At 41.8% G+C, this 24,825-nt stretch overlaps 1 protein-coding gene and 1 long non-coding RNA gene across 4 annotated transcripts in view; one reads left to right on the top strand and one right to left on the bottom strand.

Annotated features, from left to right (window-relative positions):
• Positions 1-22,538, top strand: part of LOC113009312 (uncharacterized) — a 51,073-nt gene extending 28,535 nt beyond the window's left edge. Inside the window, exons 2-5 of one of the 3 annotated variants that reach the window (XR_013905388.1) lie at positions 14,940-15,222; positions 15,404-16,987; positions 17,169-22,363; positions 22,467-22,538. Coding sequence is in view for 2 of the 3 variants with exons in the window: in XM_080297582.1 (XP_080153708.1) it covers positions 16,220-16,987; positions 17,169-17,810 (1,410 nt within the window). In the remaining variant the exon portion in view is untranslated. Of the gene's footprint in view, positions 1-14,939; positions 15,223-15,403; positions 16,988-17,168 lie in introns of all 3 variants that reach the window. The other 2 variants (XM_080297588.1, XM_080297582.1) reach the window with 2 other exon arrangements.
• The window catches only part of LOC145425134 (uncharacterized), a 323,553-nt gene continuing 316,795 nt past the window's right edge, over positions 18,068-24,825 (bottom strand). Inside the window, exon 2 of the long non-coding RNA XR_013905802.1 lies at positions 18,068-18,477. This is a non-coding gene — a long non-coding RNA (uncharacterized LOC145425134). The remainder of the gene's footprint in view (positions 18,478-24,825) is intronic.

Here is a 24,825-nt window from a genome sequence, read left to right as displayed (position 1 = left end):
AAGGTAAGGCACTACCTGTTGAATTATTTCCAAAGTGTGCCAAATTGGATATGATAAAATTTAAGTCTACTCACTGAAGTTACTGGTGGATGTCTGTTTTGATTTTGATGAAAATTTCATGAGTTAAAGCAGTTAGAGTTCTGCTAAGAAGAAATGAAAGCAGTAAAGTCTGCTAAAGCAGTTAGAGTCTGCCAGGAAAAGTTTAAATACTGGGTTGAAGTCCCAAAGAAATTGAGTTAGAGTCTCAAGTAGTTTGGTAGGGTATTTGGTCATTTTGTGGGTTAAAGTCCCGGTTGGTCATTAGGTCAGACCTTTGTTGGTCAATTTGTGGGTTAGAGTCCCCATTGTCCATCAGGGTCGATCTGCCTCAGTTATACACTTGTTTTGGGTGTTGATTGTTGTTTCAAAGTATTATAAATTATTCTAGAACGGCAGTTCGAGTCTGCTAGGAAGCGCAGAGCCCGGAGGTTACGCTCCCTCCTTGTCGTGGACGCGCGACATTGACCTGTCGGCGAACAGGGTTAGTTCAGTTTGGCTTAACTGTGGGGTACAGGGCATCCTGGAATTAAGCTAGGAGTTAGAGTCTCCTTACCGTTTGGAACGGTACCTGCGCTTTTTTGGTCAGAAGAAGTTGGACTTCGGGCGTGTAACTTTAACCTAAAACTTCAAAGTTTGGGTTGGTTGACGCTTTTAAATTGAGTTAGGGATTTTAGAAATGAGGCCAGAAACAGTTAAAGTCTTGATACTGGTTAATTGGTCGCAAAAAACTCAGGGAGTTTATCCGCTGGGCGGTTATTTTAAATTTGTCGAAATTGTGTAGGCGCTAAAGCTGACAGATCTGACAGTGGTTGTAAATATAAGACGTCGTTGTAATATAGAATAAGAAAATTTGGTGTGAGAGATCTCTGTGTGTCGAGTCAGTAATGCACTGACTGCCTGCTGCTATTTTTAGATGTGTGTGAGTGTGAAAATGCAAGGCAAGGCAAGTTTATTTGTATAGCACAATTCAACAACAAGGTGATTTAAAAGTGCTTTACAGAGACATTAGAAACAAGAACAAATAAAAAGCATGATTTAAAATTGATTAAAACAAGCAAATAAACTAACTAACTAATTAACAAACAAACAATCAAAACAGTATATAAAATCAAAACAGATAAAATCAGAACATGCTTAATAATGCAAATTAGTAAGCAGTGAACTGTTTAAGCCACAGTTGGTTTTACAAATACTGCTGCAAACATTGTTGAGTGTGTGTTTAAAATGCCATTTATGTTTATTAGAGGACTATAAATAAAGTTTTGAGTTGCCGTAGGGGATGTATAGTAATTGACTGAAGTTGGATGTAGATATATAAATATATTGAGTGCACTGTGTATACTTAAGATTAACATATTACTTTCAGTAGTAACTTTTCTCCAGCAATAGTTGCTGGTGTGTTTTATTTTTTCAATTTCTTGTGTGAATGCGGTGACTAGAAGGTTTTGAATGATGAATAAAGGTGTGAGAGGTATTTCTTTGGTGATGTAAAGTAGGATGTTTTAAAGTTTGAAAGTGTTTTTAATTTAAGAGATGCATGAGTGATGTTATAAGAGTTTAGTTTATTTAAAAGGTGTGTGTGAGAGGATTATGAAATCATTGTGTGAATGATGCTACATTTTAGATCAAAAGTTAGTAGAATTACAGAGGGTTTGTAGATTGTAAATACAAAATAAGTTTGATTAGCCTGGAGAAACAGCAGAGCAGCTGCGTGCTGTGTGTGTGTAACAGGAAATGGTGTGGGTGACAGGAAGTTTGCATGCCCATATAAGGTGACGAGTGAGCACCCAGAGAGAGAAACAGATGAGTTAAACTCTAGGCAGATTAAGTATGGAGGTTTTGAGAAAAGAAATGAAAAGGATATTAATTGTATGTTTTAGTGTGTCAACACAGATTACAGATAAATAAAGGTGGACTTCTCTCAACCTGGAATTTTGAGTACGGCGCCAAAACCACTAGAGTAGCATAATTGGGAGAAAACAGGCCAGATTTTGGCTTAAAATTTTACAGCTTGACCTCGCACTTGTCCCCATCCTGAGAAGAAGCTCAAAGGACAGTTAATCTCCTGATGAAGACAGACAGAACATCGTGGACTTGAGAAGAATTAATAGCAGGCAAAAGACAGTGCAACGGAAACCACACTGACGACACCAGCAGCAGCATGTAAGGAACCACGAGGTGGAAACATGTACTGTAAATTACAGGCGGGGCAGTTGAACAGTGGGATAATGAGCTGTGGAAAGCACTGGACACTGATTGTCAGATTTGCCATGCTTGGAGTAATCTTGAAAGAGATGACTGAGAGGATCAACAGAAAAGAAGAAACCACGTGATGAACCATGCACGGTGGACAGCAGGCTGGTAAGAACAGTGTGACATGACTGTTTAAAGGCACTGAATGTGGTATTTTGCCAGGCTGGGACTTGATCCAAAAGGAAAATACTGAAGAGAAACAGAGAAGAAACAGACTGTGTTTGCTGGAATTCAAGACAACAAAAGGACACTGAGAGAAGAGGACAGTGACCAGTGAGAGGCGAAGCCGGACGAGTTCGACTGTGAGAATACAGGGTGTAATTGGACTGAAATGAAAGCCTGAACTCATGATGGTTTAGAGATGTCCACCGTCACAAACAAAGAGGTAAACAAGAATAGAAAACACACATACACAAAGTGTTACATGTGAAATTATTTCTGGAAAGAATCAGAAGTGAGATAGTTTTGAATTAAGAAATCAGAGAAAAGATGCATGAATTAAACCTGACTATAACATATAGAGGCAATGAAGAAAGCAGCTTACACTCACTGAACATTAACAAAATACATAGGAAAAGCAATGAAGACCTGCTTACACGTATATGGTAAATGGTAAATGGCCTGTATTTATATAGCGCTTTACTAGTCCCTAAGGACCCCAAAGCGCTTTACATATCCAGTCATCCACCCATTCACACACACATTCACACACATGACATAAGTTGGGATTTCTGACCAGAGAGAGGGAAACGGGTAGTTTAAGTACATATGAAAATAATGAAAATGTCTCAGTTGTGTTTCTATAGGGGCGAAACAGATCTGGATCAATTTTCCACGTGCAGCGGTCGGAAGAAACCTGTAGGTTAACTTGACTGGACATGCCAAGGCAAGTTTCTGGTTGAATTGTTCACAGCGCCATGTCTCCATAAACCTGACAAGTGGGCCCTAACTTCTGGCTAAGGAGCAGGAATGGTGTTAATAAGGTGGGAACCTAGAATTTGGGTTAGCAAATTTGGGAAAGAGAACTGACGGCTTAAGTGGAGAATTGTGCAGGAGTCTGAAACACTGCAAAAGCAACATATGCAAATTCACATACACAAACAGAAAATGCATTAACCTTATAAAGACAAGACAAGCTCATGGAGTTTAATGCATAGACACTGATTAAACCTGGCCAAGAACACAAACATATGCAATGAAGAACAGCTTGCTATTTTTGTATGAGTGATACAATGGTGTGAATGTTTAATAAAATACATTTGTGGTTGTAATTGAGGAATATAAGAAGCCATATGACAAAGGGAGTGAGTTATGAAAACAAAAAGTGATTAAAGTAGTTTTAAAAGAGTGACTTAGGAGTGCTCTCTCGTACTGAGTGATCAAAACCAGTGATCACTGTAGAAAGAAATAAAATAATTTAATGAGTTGGTGATGTTTAAACATATGTTTCTGTTGTTACAGCTTTTTGAGAGATGACTCAGTATGCAAATTAGTTGGAGTGAGTGGTGACGAAGGAACTTCCTGTGTGTGTGTGACTGAGGAAGTGACTTTCAGACGAGGAAGCACGGCAGACAAGAGAAGTATAGATTTGGGTAGGAAATAGTTTATAGTTTAGTGATTATATGTTGTCGTAAGGGGGTTTTATGCTGAATTTAAGTATGTTAAAGGGGGTGATTTTTGTGTGCAAATTGTGTGGTTTTAATGAGACTTTCGGTGTATTGAGGAGGCGAAATTATGTGGTGGCAAAACTTTTGTGTGTTTAAGGTTGTTGAGGTTGTTGTGGTGATGGGTTGATTTTGTCAGTTAGGTTTGGGTTGTTGTTTTTGTTTTTAATAGAGGGAGTTTTAGGAAACATGGACATGTCTAAAAATTGGGCCCATTATTTTGTAACAGTGCACTTAAAGAAAACCTGTCAGGTGATTTTGTTTTGTTTTTATGAGCTGACAATCAGCTCTATTTTTTCATTTCTGTTTTAAACAGGCCTGCAACAGTGAATAACGGCGCTGAAAATATAAGGGGGCTTTCCAGATTTCTATTGGCTGAGGAGAGCTACCTGTGGGGACTGATCAAGGTCGTAAGTCCCTGTAAAAAGGATTTTATGCGAGTCAATCCAGTCCAAAAGCATAAAGAAATATTTTCCTATGGAAAATAAAAAAATGACTGAGCTCATTTTGCTGAGGGTGGAGTATCTGATCGTGTGGGAAGCTCCACTATCAGCAAATACATGGTGTGACTGCATGTGAGTGAATGTGTGACTGAATGTGAGAGAGGATGAATTAATGTGGACAAACAATTGTTTTTACCAGAGAAAATTTGTTGACTGGGGTTAGATTATGGGATTATAGTATATTGTTGGGAGAATGCCAAATGCTAAAGGGGAAATATTTTTTGATGTAACTCAGTTATCATTAATTGTAGAAACACATGACTGATAACTGTTCTGTTTTAAGTTTATTTTTATGACATAGATTGGATCATGAGTGGGGAAAACTGAGCATTTTTAAGTTTTGTATAGTATCTTGACACATGAAATGTATCAAGATAAAGGGGGGTTTAGGGTTTAATAATTTAATTGTTTAATAATTTAGGATCATTTCAGGACCTTTTGGGGTTTTTGATCATTTGGATATGGTAAAACTGAAACTGTTATTTTTAAGTTAAGGTTAAAGGATTAAAAGTGAACTTGTCACGGTTTGCGAGGCAAGCCGTGTGGAGTTGTAGAAAAGGACCCAAAAGGCGGCAGCTCTGGTGCAGGTGAATATTTATTTACAACGGTGGGCACAAAACAGCACTGGTGGAAAAACAAGAAACCGGAAACCTAAACTGGGTAAGCTAATAACACAAACCAGAAACGAGGATGCAGGGAGGTCCGGGGAAATACACAAGAGACGCAGGGAGACCGAGGGGAAACAACACAGACGAACCAGCAACTACCATAACAGAAGACACAACTTAAATACACCCATAGAACACAGGGAGATTACACACAGGTGGGGAACACAGGTGACACTGATAATCATAACGAGACAGGGCAGGAGTGGACACAACATTACGCATACTGACGAGAGACTGTCAAAGTAAAACAGGAAGTACACAGAGGTTCAGACAGGAGGAGAGAGAGCACGGGGAGAACACAGACATAACAGGCTGGGGGAAACATGGAATAAACACAAAGAGAGACGAGAGCTCATAAATACACAGAGGGGCACAAGGGGGTAAGAGTCACAAAGGGAAAAACACTTAGGGAACACCACAACAGGACACCTCAGAAAACCGGGCCTAAATAAGGAGCGAAAATACAAGGAACCAAGAATACTGGGCCAACATGGCCCAGGACCATGACAGAACTGAATCCTGTTTAGAAGATACAATGCTGGTTTTTCAAAGCTGTGAATAATTCTTAGAGGGAAAATTAGTGAGGGTTGAAGGAGTAGAACAGGTTTGATTTCTTTTTTGATTTTTAGAAGAAGTGGTTATAATGTAGGCGTACACATACAGATATTACATAGGTTTATCTTTAGGATAAAGGGGAGAGCTTGTAAATAGAAATGATTTTTATACATATTGCATTTTGTGCTTTTAAAGGAGTTGTCGCTCAAATTTGTCTCTGGAGGGTCACGAGCCTTTGGCTAGCGCTATGATTAGCCAATCTACTGTGAGGATAATATGAGTTCATGAAGGATTGCACACGCTTACAGACACAGAGTTAAGAAACACACATGACAGTATTGATTCCAGGCAAAAGGCCTCAAATTCATTTAGCTTTTTGACTGAACTTAAAGAAGGACCAAAGAGGAAGGAAAGCATATATTTTGGTTAAGTCTGATAAACTAGAATTAGAAGGTATGGCTACATCAAAAGGAGCAAAATGAAATAAAAAGGCTATACCAAAATGGGTTATAACATAGGAAATGTGAGGTTTTAAAATGAAGTTAACACATAGGAATTGTTTCAAGGCAGCATTTAGTTATGATGAAATGTATACAGGAGTAATTGCTTATATGCTTAAACTTAATTGATTAAAGTGGTTGTTTTCTTTTGGATCTTTTAGAGTAGAGGAACTTGCAGCAGCGACAATTTGTGCACAGGATGTTGATGATCAGATAAGGGAAAAATAGAGCGAGCAACCGGACGTGAAAGCAGGGCTTAAAGGGTTTTAAAGGGATGAGTAACGTTGAAGAGTATACATAAATACAAGTCAATAAGTTAAGAAGATAATTAGGATCAGGCTTTTGATTAAAGAGTCCCAGATAGGATAAGTTAGGGAGATGCAAGAAAAGGTGTTTTGTTTCCTTTACAGAAGATCTCGGCGACCACAGGAGGGGCGAGGATCCTGGAGATCTCGAGGTCCGAGACCACCAGAGAGGGTCTGAGCGAGGACACAATGTATTGCGACCTCTGGTGTTCCAGAGGTCGAGAGAGGGAGTGTGGAGCAGGGAAATTATTTTACTGCTATTGTTAAATAATTGTCATCAGTACCATTGCATTAATAATATAATCTGGAGTTTATATTGAATTCAGATGTTGAAACAGTGTGTGTCTTTCAGAAAGACTAAGTTGCAGGCTGACAGGAAGTTGCAGGTTTGCAGAGTGTGCCTTTTGCAGAACTGAAACACAAAGAGCATGTGAGGTCAACACATACACACACATTAGTTAGATTTATTTAGAGGAGAGAACGGAAAGTACCAAGCCATGAAAATAGAAGATGATTTTCTGGGTGAAAAGTCATGATGATGTTGATCTGATCTATGTATAAAATGTACCGGTGACGCATGAAGGGGCGTCAGTAAACAAACCCTGATGCTATAAAATATCTGTTCATGCTTTGATTAAGTCGAGGACTACTGGCTGTCTGCGTACAGAGTGTCTTCCCACGCGTGTATTCATTAAAATCATTGTTTGACCAAAGACCTTCTGGACCAAGGCTGGTTTGTACTCTCCCTCCTCAATTTTGAACCTTAACAACAGACAGACTCAGAACATCTGGAACATCTGCACTTTGACCCAAACTGTTATAGCAGGATATTTTCTGCATATTTCTTATGTTGGACCTGTTTGAACTGTAAACGACCTGTAATCATCTGTAAATGGTGTGAGACACACTGAGGCCACCTACAGGGCAGCTGGGGAACAGCAGGGATCTGAAATCATACGAGACGTTAGTGAGTGAGAAGAACAAACGGACTTAAGATGGCTCGAAGTGATCAAAGTTGATCTAAAACAGAAGATAAATCCACTGATTCTTTGTAAAGTTCATCTTCTGCTCACATGAATCCATGAAAGATTTATTTCACTGAATGTTTCTTCAAAGCTCATTTCAACCTGTTGAAGTCATGAATGAAAGTGCAGACTGAGAGTGGATCACATGATGTTTGAGGTGTGTCATGTGACATGTTCAGTATTGTCACACATGTCTAGATTGTCCCTGATATCATAACTGCTCAAACACTGATGATTATATTTGAAGAATTATTCCTGATGGCAGCAAAGTTTGAATGGAGCTCTCTGTCTGTGCTGATTTGTCGCCCTCTGGAGGTCAAAGCACAAACTGCATGATGTCACTGTAACCACCACAGTGACAGGAAGTGTTTTTATGACTGAAACACTGAAATGATGCTAACGGCTGTCGTTAGGCTCACTGACAGCAGTGCTGATGTGTTCATGTCCAACACTGGCTCAGGTCAGACTCCTTCATCCTTCTCCAGCGTGAGGCCGCCCTCAGACCCACAGGAGCTCTGACCTTTGACCTCCTGACCCTAACCATTTTAGTCTTGTTGCATCTTTAAATGCAAATCCATCCAAACTGTAGCCGAGCAAAAGAAGCTGGAAGCTGTTCTATGAATGATGTTGTTGAAGGAGCTTGGAAAGAAAAGCGTCTGGACTTCTTTAAGTTGCTTGAAGAGGGACATGGACGTCTTAATGCCCACTTACATCCTGGGACATTTGATCACAGGAAATCACATGATGGGGTGGGGCTAGATCTCACAATGGGTTCACCCAAAACCTTGGCTGATTGAGACCCACACCCGTTCTCACACCGTGGCTCGTGTGATTAGGTAGAGGATCAACAGGGGCTCCGTGTCCCTGAATTTAAACTGAATCTAAACACACCGTGCACAATGCCAAGTTAGATAAGGGTTAAAAGAACAAGATAAGAATAAATAAAAAGATAAAATAAGGATAAAAAATAACTTAAAAAAATAAAATAAAAAGATAAATAACTGCAAATAAGTACAAATAAGTAACTGAAGACACGTGTGGTCTGCAGATGTCGATGTACATGGATGTACATGGAGTTTAATGTGCAAAATGAACTTAGTGTGCAAAGTGACCTGATGTGCAAACTGCAGTTTGAGGTCGGTCAGCTGTTCAGGAGTCTGATAGCAGTGGGGAAGATGGAGTTGTTGAGTCTGGATGTTCTACATTTCACACTTCTGAACCTTCGTCTCGAGGGCAGAGGTGTGTCTCTCCTCTGGACTCTGTGATGGTAGCTGCTCTGCAGAGAGGGCAGCGGGGTCCTGATGATCTTCTCCACAGTTGTTATCACTCTCTGCAGGCGTTTGCGGTTTGCAGTAGTGCTGCCGTACCATGCAGTGATGCAGCTGGTCAGGCTGCTCTCCACAGTGCAGCTGTAGAACCTGCTGAGGATCTTGGCCAACATACCAAATTTCCTCAGCCTCCTCAGGAAATACAGCAGCTGCTGAGCCTTCTTGACCAGCTGTGTGAGTTTGAGTCCCTCACTGACTCAAACTCCTTCAGTGACACTTGCAGCCTTGCAGATTAGTTTGCTGATCCTGATGCATCTCTGGAGCTGATGCTGTCCCCCAGCAGACAACAACAACATAGATGCTCTCACTAGTCCACTTTACCCTCTAATCACATCTCTGACATCTGCAGGTTGCTCCATAGAGACTCTTGTGCAATGCCAGGTGTTTGTGTTTGTCTGTAGGTACACATTAGATATGACCATAGACGCACACACACAAGTGAACACAGCAGCACAGATGGTTTCCACCTGCTTCCCTCTTTCTTCACACAACTGTGAGGATGATGAAGAGGTTTCAGGACGAGGTGGTCAGCAAGCACAGGATAAAGCAGGGCCATGAAACTCTCTGGTGCAGCAGATGTTTAATCAGACTCAGCTTTAGGCTTCTTTTCCCACCTGGCAGCAAAGTAACAGCTTCACTAATGTGAACAGTCACAATGTTAAACGTTTCTATATCTTCATATATTTTTATCTGTTGATGCTGCAGAATAAAGTCTGTTAACAGAGTGCAGGATGTGTAGAGCAGGTCCAGCTCTCCCTTTACTGTGTCCACTTTCATCAGCCCCTGTGAAGTGACACAGAGTGCATGTGTGTCTGTCAGCTGTTGTTTGTTGTGAAGGATGGAACAAATGAACACACACTTTTAGAGAAATCTGAAAAAGCAACACGTGCTTGGGCTCCTTCTGTGCTCGTCTTCATTAATGCTGATCTTTCTTTCCTGTTTGTTCTTTGGCACAAGCTTCAGTCTTTTCTCCCAGGGCTCCTTCACACTTAGAAACACACCTACATTCATTTATACACAAACATCATGAAACAAAGGCTTTGTAAAAGAGGACACGAGATCCTCTCTGAACAGCACATTCATATCAAACACAGGACTGAACAGGATATACTGAGTCTGTGCTGTTTTCATTGTTACTTGCTGAGTATTTTTCCAGTGTTTGAAATGTGACTCAAGTCTGATTCTTCTACTGTGTGTGAACTCTAAGCAGCTGCATTAAACACCTGCTTTTCAAACCAGGCTCAATCCTATGACTCTGTGAATGTAAACTTTTGTCACCTGCATGAATAACAATCCTTGATCTAGTCAGGACTGCAGTGCTCCTGTGATCCCAGCTTATAGATGGAGGCTAGCATGAGAGGCTCAGCAGCTAAAGCAGCACACCTGGGTCTCCCAGCCTATTAAAAGCAGCCCTTTGCTTCACCTGCTTCACTAAACATTATTATTATTATTTAAGCAGAGTGGTGTGATTCATGTAGCCATTGCTGTGTGACAGGAGGACTTTTCTTGAAACAGCTCGTGTGACGTGAGCTGACGTAAAAACAGTGATGTTAGCTTGATTCTCTTGGCTAAAACTATTTTAAAAAGAAGGTCAATCATGCAAATCTGCCAATAGAAGCCAAAGTTACAGCCCCTCAGAGTTTAAAGAGAAAAGGCCCGTTTCCAACACTTGGTTGTGCAAAGGGAAACAGGCCCACAGTGCCTGAGTGTGTGGGTAATTCTTCAAATAATATTCAAAAGCAAACATTTTGAAGCATGTAAATAAAATTCAATCATTTCTGCTCTTCAATACCTAAGAAATGAAAACTGGCAGATGGTCCCAAAATGTGAAACGCCTGGCTATCTGTGCATTTAGTGCTGCAAGTTTTCACTGTTTACCTTCAGAAGCATAAATCTCTGCACAGATAATGTTCATATGTGGATTCCTGGTTTTCTGCAGTTAATTGTGACCCAAAGCGTATTTTTAAAGTGGTTCCAGGCAATAAAGTCTAAAAATAAATACATCTACTTCCTTTTTCTGTGTTCCAGCCTCAGTGACTCTGACACAGTGCTGTAATATTTACACCTCTGATGAAAACAGAGTTTGTAGTTGCAGAGAAATACTCGACTCATTTTGGGCATTTACGAGCAGGAACCTCAGAAAGCCCCTCGCTGCTTCACTGGTTAAGAAGCAAAGCAAACATTAGTTCACAGTGATGTTAATTAAGGCCCAAAGTTTAGGAACGAACGTCAGCACTTCACTAATGAATGTAATGCTGATTCATGTGCTTGTTTTGTAATGTGCATGTTGTGCGTTGCTATTTCCCATATTCTTTGGCACTGATAGATGAAGAGTCTCAGGCAGGACCGAGGCTGTCAGCTGCTGACAGTGAGCAGGGAGAGAGCAGCAGAAGCTGGGCAAGAGCAGGGCACCTTCAGCCCCCTTCATCAGTCAGAAATCATTTGGGTGACTGTGTGAAATGTCTGATTTTTAAAATCTTTTTGTAGACATATTTATTAAATGTTTAACAATTATATAGAAGAAAGACAATGTAAAGAACAAAACATGACAAAACAAAAATGAGTTGAAGTTATGAACTGTTTCTGAGAGACAAATAACACCAGGATCCTTTTTGTGTAGCTGACAGCTGGTAACTGTGCAGGGGCGGGTCTAGCAAAGTGTTGCCAGGGGGCAGGTAGGGCATTAACAGGGAGAGGGGGGCACAAAGACATACTTTTCTATCTTGTTCTCATTTAAAATGTCTCACTTTTAATAAATAATTATCTGAATCTTACAACAAACGTTTCCATCTGATGTAAACTGTATAGAAATCCATTATTGTACATAGTCATTTTTTAGGGTCCCATCATAATTTCTTCAGAAGTAAGTACTGCATATGATGCCAGTGTTTCCCACATTTTCTAGATTCTGCACCAGTACTGTGTGTAAAATGCATCAAAAAGTCCGTTTGATTCTTTCTCAGCTGTCTTTCTGTCTCCTTTCACTTTTTAAAGGTCGCCATGTTAGAAAACATATTTTGCCCTGCCGTGCTGTTTATTGATGTGGCAAATGAAAGGTTTATGAAAATATATCTAAATCTGTCATCAGTAATCAGCAATGATCATGTCTCACTTCTAGTCTCTGTCTTAATGTCAGGTTTCCACCGTGTGTTGTAGATGTTCAGGAGGTTAACTCGACCAACAGTCTACTTCCTGTTTAGAATACCAGGACAGGGAGGATGGTGCAGGTTTAAGTTTATTAGACTGATGCATGTATACCAACAAGACAGCGTCCATCACTGTGACAACAGCGTTTGTTTTCATTCAAAGGCTTCATGGTTTTTCCTTTAATACCTGGGGGGCCGGCCTCCAGTCAAAATGCCCGGGACCATTTTTTGTCCCAGTCCAGCCCTGGTGTCAGATCTGCATGCAGTGTCAATGAGACGATCAACAACAGATCAGACAAAACACTCAGGCGGACACTCCTCTGTAGAAGGAAACATGGAAAGTGTGAGGTAATCAGTGCACAACATCACTTTGTATTTCAGGCTGTTTTTATATAGAACTTCAGCACCAATGTAAAAGTTCTGGTTTTAGGAAGATGAAGAACATTTTCAGGAAGGATGCCGTCTGCAAGCAGAGCTGCTTGAACCTCAGCGCTGAGGTCCAGACTACTTCCTGTGAAGCCACGTGATGTAAATCTGCTGCTGTAACTTCACAGTTTACTGAAGCTAAATGCAACGTTACCATATAATCTGTTTTCAACAAAGGTTTCACTCCGTCCGGTGTTGATGGAATGATTCAGGCCGTACTCGTCAGGCTTCCCGTCGACCACACGCATTTCAGTCACAAACCCCGTGACTGACAACAAGGGAAACAGCAGAAGAAAAGATGTGAAAAATACTGGATGATGATGATGGAGGATTAACCGCGGTGGCTAAACTGTTTCCTGTCTTTGTGGGCGTACTCACAGGGAAGTTTCCAGGCACGTCAGTCTTGGTGGCTAAAGTCTCCATTTTCCAACATGTATCGCTACAGGTGCAAAGACACAACATTACAGTTTTTCTCAAATGTTAAAACACAAAAGCCAATCCTGTAACCCAAATGACCAGTAGTCTAAACACATTTACTAAATGTAGCCACCATATTCCAGTACCATAAACACATGTCACATGAAGACACAATTCACAAAACACAACCCTCTGTACTCATAAATCTAAACACATTTTTCCTTGCTAAAACACATGTTGCAAAACAACTCTGCTCATATTCTCAAATGAAAGCCCATGTGATGCAAAATGCTTGCCACAGTCACCAATCTTTGAACACAGGGAACACACCTGGCGTCAGTCACTACACACAATGACTCAAAATTGAAGACACTTGTTGCTAATGCTGTACCCACATGTAAAAGCAAGTTCAGAGTGCACAGTATGCTGAAGGTTCCAAACAAACACAATGGATGAAGGCAGAGTCAGGGGAAGAGGAATTTGATGCAGAGGAGGGAGAAGAGCTGGCCCTGGAAGAAGAGGAGCAGGCCAATGAGGAAGAGGAGTTCAAATGAGAGGAGGAAGAGGAGCGACCAACGAGGAAGAGGAGAAGGCCAACATGGGAGAGGAGAAGGTCCAGGAGGGAGAGCAAGACAACCTCGTACCATCATTACGGACGAGATGCGAGCAACAGCTCAGCGACATGATGCCGCACAGTGATTGTGGTGTGTGTGTGGTGTGAATAACGTAAATAAAAAAACTTCACACCCTGTTCATGTTTTCAAGATTACTGTTGTGTGCAATAGATTCTGTTTTTGCATTGAGTTGTGTTACAGTAGTGTACGTACATGCAGGATTTTCTATAGATTTATACTACTCATATGAAACTCACAAATCTAAATGCCTAATCCTCTGCAGAGATCTACGACGATCCGTTACTGTATAGCTTCTAAAATATGCATTGGCAGTTATGAAACAAAGAACCTTCTCACAAATTGAGCATTGTGTTTTCAATTGTTTTGCTGTAGTGTGTAATGCTGTGTATAGTGTTTATAGTTTTGACAGCTTCGAGCTGCTCTCTTGGTGTGGGAGTTTGAGTTTTGCAGTGGGAAGGTGTGGTTGTGTTTATGTAGCTTTAGAGAAGGGTGTTGTGTTTGGACATTGGGGGACCTGGTGGTAACGTTTGTGACATGTGTTTTAGCATTTGAGAAAAACTGTAATCATCAGTGTAAATATTTTACAGTTTTTGCCCGTTGCTTGAACACTATAAACCCATGCTCAGACTAAAGTAACACAACGTGAAGCTTTTGTGACCATACCTCAAACACATGTACCCATACCTTAAACAAAAGCGCTGCTTAGCACCCCAGTACCAATTATGCAACACTCCTACTCCTTTATGCAACACACCTACCCCTTTATGCAACACACATGGTCCTGCATGCTACACTCTATGTCATACATAAGACACTTCGCTCACAAAATGAAATCTCAGGGTGCCATTCGGAAAACACATGTATCCAAAATACAAAACACATGGGGTAATTGCAACCACGCAAATACACACCTGAAGGCACGTACTTGCAAAACTGAACACCAATTAGCCAACTACAAAAAGCCCTCAGCGTAGCCATTTCAAGAACTTCGCAAGCATGGATGGAGGGAGAGCAAGAGGTAGAGGTAGAGGTAGAGGAGGAGGAGGAGGAGGAGGAGGAGGAGGAGGCCGCCGCCGAAGAGGCCATGCACGGACCCATATTTCTGATGAAATAAGAGCAACTTTGGTGGACCATGTCATCAACCATGGCCTGACTATGAGGGAAGCTGGGCAGAGAGTCCACCCACATCTAAGCCGCTTCACAGTGGCATCTATAATACGAACATTCCGACTAGAAAACAGGTATGTCTTCACCTCCATACCTTCTGCTCTACTCAGATGGTTCCATAGCACTGTTCTACAGTATATCACATTACCATATCAAGTGTACGGGGTGCTAATGCTCCTTTTGCAGCCAAAGTGGCTGATTCCTCATATTGAAGTACAGTGTTGTACAGTGGATGACACAGTACGTACAGTAAAGTACTGTATGAAAAATAAGCAAACTGATGACAATATGTGGTTGTATTCCTCCAGAATGACCCGAAGACCTTCTGGGGGTGGACGGCAACGCCTGTTCACACAACAGCAGGAACTTGCTGTTGTGGACCTAGTGAGGGCAGACAATGCCATCCGTCTCCACCAGCTACGACGGAAAATACTTGCAGACAGGCGAGTGTTCAGCAACATAGACCATGTGAGCATCACCACCATCAGACGCATCTTGGGTAAACACAGCATCACCATGAAGCAGCTCTACAGAGTCCCATTCGAGAGGAACAGTGACAGGGTCAAAGGACTTCGAGCTGAATATGTACGGGTACGTGTAACTGTCCCTTACATTTACAATAGAGTATTGGTGAAGTCCAGTAGCAGCTGAATATGTACCATATCAGTACCACATGGATCTATTCTGAGAGCTACACAGGTACCTGTGTGATGGGGTGAGGGTGCTGTATGTGTAGCACTGTAGTACAGTGACATGTTCCCCTTTTTTTCAGAGGATCATGGCCATGGATGGAGCTGCACAGCCTCATGAATACATTTTGATTGATGAAGCTGGATTCGACCTGAGCAAAACAAGACGACGGGGTCGTAATGTGATTGGCCAAAGGGCAGTTGTGCACGTCCCAGGGCAGCGCGGGGGAAACATCACATTATGTGCCGCCATATGCCTTCGAGGACTTCTGCACCATCATGCAATGCTAGGTCCATACAATAGCCAACACATACTCACATTTCTAGATGCTCTCCATAACTTAGTTGTACAGAACAGACCAGATCAGCCCAGGTTTGTGGTGATATGAGATAATGTCAGTTTCCATCGGGCTGCTCTGGTCCAGGCCTGGTTCACCGACCACAATCAATTTGAAGTGGTATACTTGCCCCCTTACTCAACATTTTTACAGTTTTTGCCCATTGCTTGAACACTATAAACCCATGCTCAGACTAAAGTAACACAACGTGAAGCTTTTGTTACCATACCTCAAACACATGTACCCATACCTTAAACAAAAGCGCTGCTTTGCACCCCAGTACCAATTATGCAACACTCCTACTCCTTTATGCAACACACCTACCCCTTTATGCAACACACATGGTCCTGCATGCTACACTCTATGTCATACATAAGACACTTCGTTCAAAAATGAAATTTCAGGGTGCCATTCGGAAAACACATGTATCCAAAATACAAAACACATGGGGTAATTGCAACCACTCAAATACACACCTGAAGGCACGTACTTGCAAAACCGAACACCAATTAGCCAACTACAAAAAGCCCCCAGCGTAGCCATTTCAAGAACTTCGCAAGCATGGATGGAGGGAGAGCAAGAGGAAGAGGAAGAGGAAGAGGTAGAGGAAGAGGTAGAGGAGGAGGAGGAAGAGGAGGAGGAGGCCGAAGAGGCCATGCACGGACCCATATTTCTGATGAAATAAGAGCAACTTTGGTGGACCATGTCATCAACCATGGCCTGACTATGAGGGAAGCTGGGCAGAGAGTCCACCCACATCTAAGCCGCTTCACAGTGGCATCTATAATACGAACATTCCGACTAGAAAACAGGTATGTCTTCACCTCCATACCTTCTGCTCTACTCAGATGGTTCCATAGCACTGTTCTGCAGTATATCACATTACCATATCAAGTGTACGGGGTGCTAATGCTCCTTTTGCAGCCAAAGTGGCTGATTCCTCATATTGAAGTACAGTGTTGTACAGTGGATGACACAGTACGTACAGTAAAGTACTGTATGAAAAATAAGCAAACCGATGACAATATGTGGTTGTATTCCTCCAGAATGACCCGAAGACCTTCTGGGGGTGGACGGCAACGCCTGTTCACACAACAGCAGGAACTTGCCGTTGTGGACCTAGTGAGGGCAGACAATGCCATCCGTCTCCACCAGCTACGACGGAAAATACTTGCAGACAGGCGAGTGTTCAGCAACATAGACCATGTGAGCATCACCACCATCAGACGCATCTTGGGTAAACACAGCATCACCATGAAGCAGCTCTACAGAGTCCCATTCGAGAGGAACAGTGACAGGGTCAAAGGACTTCGAGCTGAATATGTACGGGTACGTGTAACTGTCCCTTACATTTACAATAGAGTATTGGTGAAGTCCAGTAGCAGCTGAATATGTACCATATCAGTACCACATGGATCTATTCTGAGAGCTACACAGGTACCTGTGTGATGGGGTGAGGGTGCTGTATGTGTAGCACTGTAGTACAGTGACATGTTCCCCTTTTTTTCAGAGGATCATGGCCATGGATGGAGCTGCACAGCCTCATGAATACATTTTGATTGATGAAGCTGGATTCGACCTGAGCAAAACAAGACGACGGGGTCGTAATGTGATTGGCCAAAGGGCAGTTGTGCACGTCCCAGGGCAGCGCGGGGGAAACATCACATTATGTGCCGCCATAAGCCTTCGAGGGCTTCTGCATCATCATGCAAAACTAGGTCCATACAATAGCCAACATATACTCACATTTCTAGATCTCCATGATATAGTTGTACAGAACAGACCAGATCAGCCCAGGTTTGTGGTGATATGGGATAATGTCAGTTTCCATCGGGCTGCTCTGGTCCAGGCCTGGTTCACCGACCACAATCAATTTGAAGTGGTATACTTGCCCCCTTACTCAACATTTTTAAACCCTATTGAGGAATTTTTTTCGGCTTGGAGATGGCGAGTATATGACCGCCAACCACATGCCCGCATGCCTCTTCTGCAGGCAATGGAACAGGCCTGCGGCGACATTGAGGTGACAGCAATCCATGGATGGTTTCGGCATGCAAGAGGGTATTTTCCCCGGTGCCTAGCGGGAGAGGACATAGCTTGCGATGTTGATGAGGTCCTGTGGCCAGACCCCAACAGACGGCGGGATCCATGAGCCCACTTATGCACACTTGTCATGGTTTTTTGTGTTTACAGTATAGTGTTTTTTCTATTGCAGTATTATTGTGTTGTGGTTTTTTTTTTTTTTTGCTTCATCTGAATTCATGGTACTGCGATGTACACTATTGAGTAGGTCTATTTGCGTTTTTGGTTGTTTGGAAATGTGTCTCCTGTAAATGTGCCTTCTGAATACACAATGGAAATCAAGGACTGCAGTGTTTTATGTAAAGAAGACTAGTGTGTTCCCCCTGATCTGTAAGTGTTTGCATATGATGCAAGTATGTGTCATTTTGTCAACAGAGTTACATTTTGACAGAGGAATGTTAGGTTTTGACAGCAGAGTTTAGGTTGTGGGAGTGGAGTTTCATTTTGGCACAGATGTGTATGGTATATTTCCCAGTGTTGTGTCGTGTTTACTTGTGTTTAGAGTTTTGGCACAATGAGCGACGTTTTGCCAAATGTGTTCAAGCAACGGGCAAAAACTGTAATGCTGTCCAAACGGTGTTTGCTTTGTCTGTCCTCTCGCGCTCACAGAGGAAACGAGGACGCCACCTTCAACCCATCTTCAGTTGGCTCAACCATGGCCGGACTTCCTGTTGGCTTTGTGACAGCAAACCACTTGAAATGAGAGCAAACTGCAGTCAAGCACCACTTACAGCAACCTGTGGACACGCAAATGGAAAGCACTGAGAATCATACAGAAGCATAAGAGCTGTTTATTGTAACACGTGTGTGTGTGTGTGTGTGTGTGTGTGTGTGTGTGTGTGTGTGTGTGTGTGTGTGCGTGCACATTAATAACACACTGATGTATGTTAGTTTGATTTATGCTATATCTGAGAAAACAACTGCAGAATTTTACATCAAAGTTTCCAAAGCTGATGTTTTGTTGTTCACTCTGTTTTATATTCATATAGTTTGTTGTTTTTAAATCAGTGGACAAAATAAATATTATCACACAAAATCCAGGGTGAAACATAACCAAATAACCTAAATGGTGAAGTCATTATAGAAGTACATGTTGCAAAGGTCAGCCTCCTGTATAGACTGCTAAACTGTCTGGGGGGCCCTGCCTGTCCTCGTTGGATAAGCTCCACCCCTTTTCCATAAGACGGAGAAATTTGTATGAAAATAGATGGGCAGTAAAATAAAAAATAAAAAATATTATGGATGACTCTGTAAATCAAAGTCGGCCTGAGGCAGAAGCAGAAACCATGAGGAGCACAGCACCACTCCCAGAAGGGCACGAAGTGAAGCCATAGCTGCTGAAGAGTGAAGACGTGATGATGGAGGAGATCACAGATGAAGATCTGCTGCCTGCTGACTCTTTATATAGAAGAGTGAGACTATCTCCCCACCAGCAGCTGCACTTATACAAACCCCAGGTGCTGGGATGGCTTTGAACATGTGACATTTTCTGCAAACACATGGACAGTTTCATAACCACAAAGATTATTCCTGCAGCGGCAGAATCGTATCCACTGTGTGAGAGGTGAACGTCAGACAGTTCTTAGAAAATGTAGTTTCTCTTTAAGCTTTTAACGTCTTTTACCCCCATTTGTCTAAAACTACTTGACAGCCCTTCATGTCAGAGGTTTATTACCTGTGCAGGATGGAGCACATGGTCTCAGTCAGGCTGGACACGATCACTCCTACAGGAAGTAAATGTGATTTTATTTCACCTGTGAAATGATGAAAAACAGCAGAATAGCTCACGCTAACAAACGGGTGTTGAAGTGTTTCATTTTCTGCTGTTTCACAGGTCAAAAAGGGCGTCGAAGCAAACTGAAGCTGAGCTGCTGCTGCTGTTGTAGTGCAGCATCTGCTGTGTGCTTCATCAGAGAACCTTCTGTACACAGCAGACAGAGGCTGCTGCCACTGAAGTCCATCTGCTAGAGAGCTTTAAACACTGGTTATTGAAGTGGCTTTGATGATACTGATACACAGTCTTTGCTGCTGTCACAGGACAGGGATCCACCAGGGAGTAGTTGTCAGGATAAAGAGCCTTCGCTTCTCTAAATATAAACTGGATACTTGTAGGAAACTTTGGGAAGCAGCATTTTTCCTCATATCGTCTAAACTGAAGTTAGCTCAGGTGCTTCTTCCATACTTGCTCTGCAGAAAGCCAAAGAGTTTGGAGCTCTGCAAACATTTCCAGCACAGCTGGATGTTTGTAACTTTGGTCACCTCTGTATCATCCCTCAGATTCTTTCTGCACAGCTTTGAAACCATGACAGCACGAGTGATGCTGAGGAGACGTCCAGTTTAAACAGACCTTTATTCCTGGAACACAAACACATGAAGTGATGCTGCTAAAGAAGAACATTTAATCGCACTAATGAATCAAGCATCTGTTTGTCTGTCAGTCTGTCAACAGTTCCTCTGATCGACTTCAGACTTGGTGGGTATTTTGTTTTTGCAGCGGTCAAAGTCGATCAGCGTGTTGCTTTGTCTGCTGTAAATCTGCCTGTACAAAGGGAAACATGCATGTTTTAGATGCAAACTCACAACATGGCTGCATTTTTGTGATTATGTGTATTTTATATTGATTTATTCTATTATGTTTTGTATATGAATCTTTACAAGTGTGTCGATACAAAGGCTTGATTAAAACAAAGGTCTCAGCTGTGCTGTTAGGGATGCTCTCATATTTGTTTCAAATGTAATAAATCAAAGGATTTCAGGCTTTTCATCCTTTTTATTTGTTTGGTTCTAACAGCAGCTGGATAAAAACATGCAGGTGATGAATATAATTGTGTGATATTATGAGCATTGTGAATAAAGAAAGAGCAGAGATAGTAAAAAGGAAACAGGTGATGGACGTGAGATTTTCAGAACAAAAGCTCCTCAGTGAGACGATCACCTGGACACAAGGTCAGGCAGCTGGGACTCATCTAGAGAGCAAAATGGAAAAGTGATCTGTGCAGAACATCACTGTTGATTGCAGTTATTTACATCAGACTTCTTCTCTGAGATAAGAGCACCATTTGTGGGAAAGATGACAGTATTTCCAGGCTGGATGCTGTTTGCAGGGAGAACTGAATGAAAGTCTCCTGCACCTCAGCGCTGAGGTCCACACCTGTGAACACAGATGAGGTCAATCTGCTGCAGCACGTAGAGCTTTACTGATCAGCAGGTTCAAAGGATTCAGCAGAGCGTAGAGGTAGAGCTAAATGCCACATCACCATAGAGTTTGTTAACAACAGCTTTCTTTGCCCTTTGTCTCGATGGACTGAATCAGGGATACTCGTCATACTTCACCTCAACCACGTCACTGAGAGACCCCAGCCTGACACAGCAGCAGAGATGATGAAAGCAGAAACAGCAAACAGATGCTTCAGTTGTGTTTCTCTCTGTGTGTGCGCTCACGCCCACTTGTGTGTGTGAACTTTCCACGTACCTCAGCTTGTTTCTCCAACATGAGCCATCAGGGCTGAAAAACATCACTAACACATGAATTCTTTCTCTTTTTGTTATCACCTGTGATCATGTGTCTCATGTTTCTGTCATTCACCAGTTCTTGTATAGTTACGTGTAACTAGACTTCTGTGGGACGTAAATGATTGTTTTGTATGCAGATCTGTACAAAGGATGGAAACACTTGATTACAAAGGAGATCTCAGCTGTGTTGTTATGGATGGACTTCAACGTATTTGTTAAAAAAGAGAATAAAGCAAAGTGTTTTAGCTGTTTGGGAGTTTTTGTTTGATTCCATTCAGTTTTATTTCTATGGAGTCAAATAATAAGAAAGGCTCTAGAACAGCCCTGAGTTTGTCCAGGTGACACTCCTCTGAAGAACAAAGACAAAGAGGAAGAAGGGGATTCGTTTTCAAGTCTTGTTTCTTTCAAAATAAAAGCTGAAATGTTTTGGAAGCATGATAATATTTCAGCCAGGATGCCGTCTCCAAGGAGACCTGCACCTCAGCGCTGAGCTCCACATCACGCCCTGTGAAAGCACAGATATAAATCTGCTGCAGTGAGAAGAACTTTACCCAACACAAGTGTAGAAGTAGACATTTGACTTTACCTACAACCTGTTAACAACAAAGCTTTCATTGCCTCTGCTGTTGATGTCATGTAGGACTAATCATACTTCACATCAGCCATGCACACGTCAGAGGATCTCCAGGCTTTCAGTAATAAAGCCAAGCAGATGATGTGAACATAGCAATAGTAAAACATGCATCATAATCAGCTGTATGTGTCGACTATGTGGCACCTCAGTCTTGTTGGCATGAAGAAAAGTTGTGTAACATGTAGCATAAGGGCTGCAAAGACATCATGTAGACAGCAGTCGTCTGTTAGTCGTAACGTATCTCCTGTTAAAGAGTTAAATGTGCGTTCTCCATCTCTGTCCTCTCACAGCTCGCCGTATACCAACTCCAGCTGTGGTAACCATGGCTGTGCCATCAACACGCTGAAGCTGAGACGCCACCCGTCACTATGGCGACTCCAATAGGGTTACCTGTCAGCTGTGGACGCATGAAAGGAAAACAGCAGAAACACAGACATGTTTACTGGAACATTTCCTATTGACAGCTTTATGGAAAAGTGGGTTTAAACACTTTTCTATGTTTTATTTTGTTTATTTATGGATTTATTGTGAAAGGAATTTCAAAGGTTTAATTTGACCTTTCCCCTGTTTTTCATACAGACTGGAGACGAATGGATGGTGCTTTCTTTGTTTGTCTAAAGATAATGAATAAAACTCTACACACATCTTAAACCACCCTCCTTTCTATATATTTTGTTATATAAATGGAAAGTATATAAGACACAAACTGAGCTTATATGATACTAAGGACCCTGGAGGTCAGTCCACCTTTATAATTCAGCACAGCCTGGAGTCTCTTAGTCAAGCTTGTTTGTGTTTTCTGTGAGGAAGTTTTCAGCAGCAGCTCTTTTCTTGGATGTTGGTTCCCTTTGTTTCCATCCTCTGTTAAGATGTTTCAGTAATGTTGAGGTCTGGGGAGGCCAATCCATGGCTGACGTCCTGTGATGCTGCATTAGCAGTTTGTTCATAGTGAAAAATGAAGCCACTGCCAATCAGACATTTGCACAGTGGATCAACTTCTGATGGTACTGTCCTGAATTCCACACCTATAATATGTTTGCACATACTGATGAATATGTGCAGCTGATTTTCAGTCCAGTTCCTGTGTGACAGACGCCAGTCTTTCTGCCTGTGTCCTTCCTTAACAATAGAGCCATCCTTCCACTGAGACTGTTTCTGATGAGGCTTCACTGAGCAGTAGATGGATCCCTCAGCTCATCTAATCGTCCTATTTCTAACACATGACTGTCAGAAACTGTTAATCTGCTGCAGCTCTTTAACTCCTCCACTTCTTTTTTGTAATCTCTTAGTTTCCTCATCTTTAAGGTGGCACTGCACACCAGATCCAAAGTCAACATGCTGTTATATAATGGAGTTGAACCTGTAATGGAGTTTGATTTAAACCAATCAGCAATTAAGTGAATGATGATGAGCAAAGATGGTGGAGGTGGTGGATGAAGACCCGGACAGCTGTGGTTGGCTCCTCGTATAGAGCAGAGTGAGGTTGTGTTTGCACATTATTATAAAACCATGTTCACCATATATTTTAGCTGCAGACAATAACATGATTTCTTTGCTGTGGTGATTTTATTCCACTTTGGTAAAATGGAAAACCATCATTTCTTGCTGTAATTCACACATTATTCCAAGAGCCTCAACACGAGCCTTGTAGTCCGACCATATATAGACAAATCAATAGTTGTGTTTGTAACAGCTCATGAACATGAATCGTTCCACATTACTTTAAAATCATTGTAAACTAAACTGGAATAAATGAGTGTTTATATATAGTTTTGTCTCAGCTGTTCATACACAGTGTTTCAGTTCTTATCAGAGTCCCACCGTCTCACTGTGGTGAACCTTTAGCTCTGTTGTAAGCGTGTTGTTAGACCAGGTTTCCCTCATTTAAAAATAATCTCTCATTAGAAATGGACATGATGTCTAAGACATAGAAATGCTTATTATGGGTTCACTTGATGTCACTGAAAAGATGCACATGGGTAACATGCAGGCCATCCAGCTCCGAGGTTTATCTCCTCACCTCGAGTCTGCGACACTCTCTCCGTGTCCTCTCAGATAAGGGCGCGCACATTTCTGCACGATCTTCTAAATTACAAAGAGCGACTCACAAAACAGAAGCTCACAAAACACTCATCACAAACCAAAAATGGCTCCACTGAGCGTCAAACTGTCACCAGAATTTACTGATAATCTAAAGACTCACAGAACTCATTTTGTCTCATTGTGTCTTAGTTTGAGACATAAGTGCATGATCATAATACTGTGTAGTTAGATGAGACAGAGCTGATGCTTGCTCTTAATTATCCTCTTCATGTTTCCCGAGCCTCAGCAGTGGAAGCTACCATGGATAGAAAGACTATGACTCATCTTAAATCTCAAATCTTTGTCTCCAAAGAGCTGCTGATGTGTCCGATATGATCCACAAGCTTAAACTAGGATTATAAGTGTGTGCAGTGATGTGTGTGAAACCTCTGAGGACTCACACGTGTGTGCTTCAGCCCACACACACATATGAAGCACTGCGACCTCACACAGAAGTGTTTTACACATCCAGCCTGAATCCTGATCATTTCTACAGTTTATTAAGTTCAGCTTCACCTGAACATCAGTGATGAAGCTGCTCTGACTCCATCACAGCTCACAGTCATAACTGCGTCCTTTCCTTCTGATGCTTCTGTAACTCACTGATATATAAACGCTTCCTCTCCACTCGACCTCCCAGTAACAGCGACCAGTCAGACCATTTCTACACAGCAGCTGTTCCCAAACATCAAATCTGTCTGGATGATCAGGATATGACTGAACCTCCTCCACACAATGTGCCTCAATGTTATTGATATTATTATTATCATTAATATATAATAATAAAACCTTTATAATAAAACCACTAAAAACCTTTATTCTAGCGCAACTTGTAAACGAACTTGACTTTCAAATT

Source organism: Astatotilapia calliptera, chromosome 3 (genome assembly GCF_964374335.1).
Source record: "Astatotilapia calliptera chromosome 3, fAstCal68.1, whole genome shotgun sequence".
In the NCBI taxonomy this organism is placed as follows: Eukaryota; Metazoa; Chordata; class Actinopteri; order Cichliformes; family Cichlidae; genus Astatotilapia; species Astatotilapia calliptera.
Note: the sequence above shows the minus strand (reverse complement) of the source record. Positions and strands in the feature narration are given on the sequence as shown.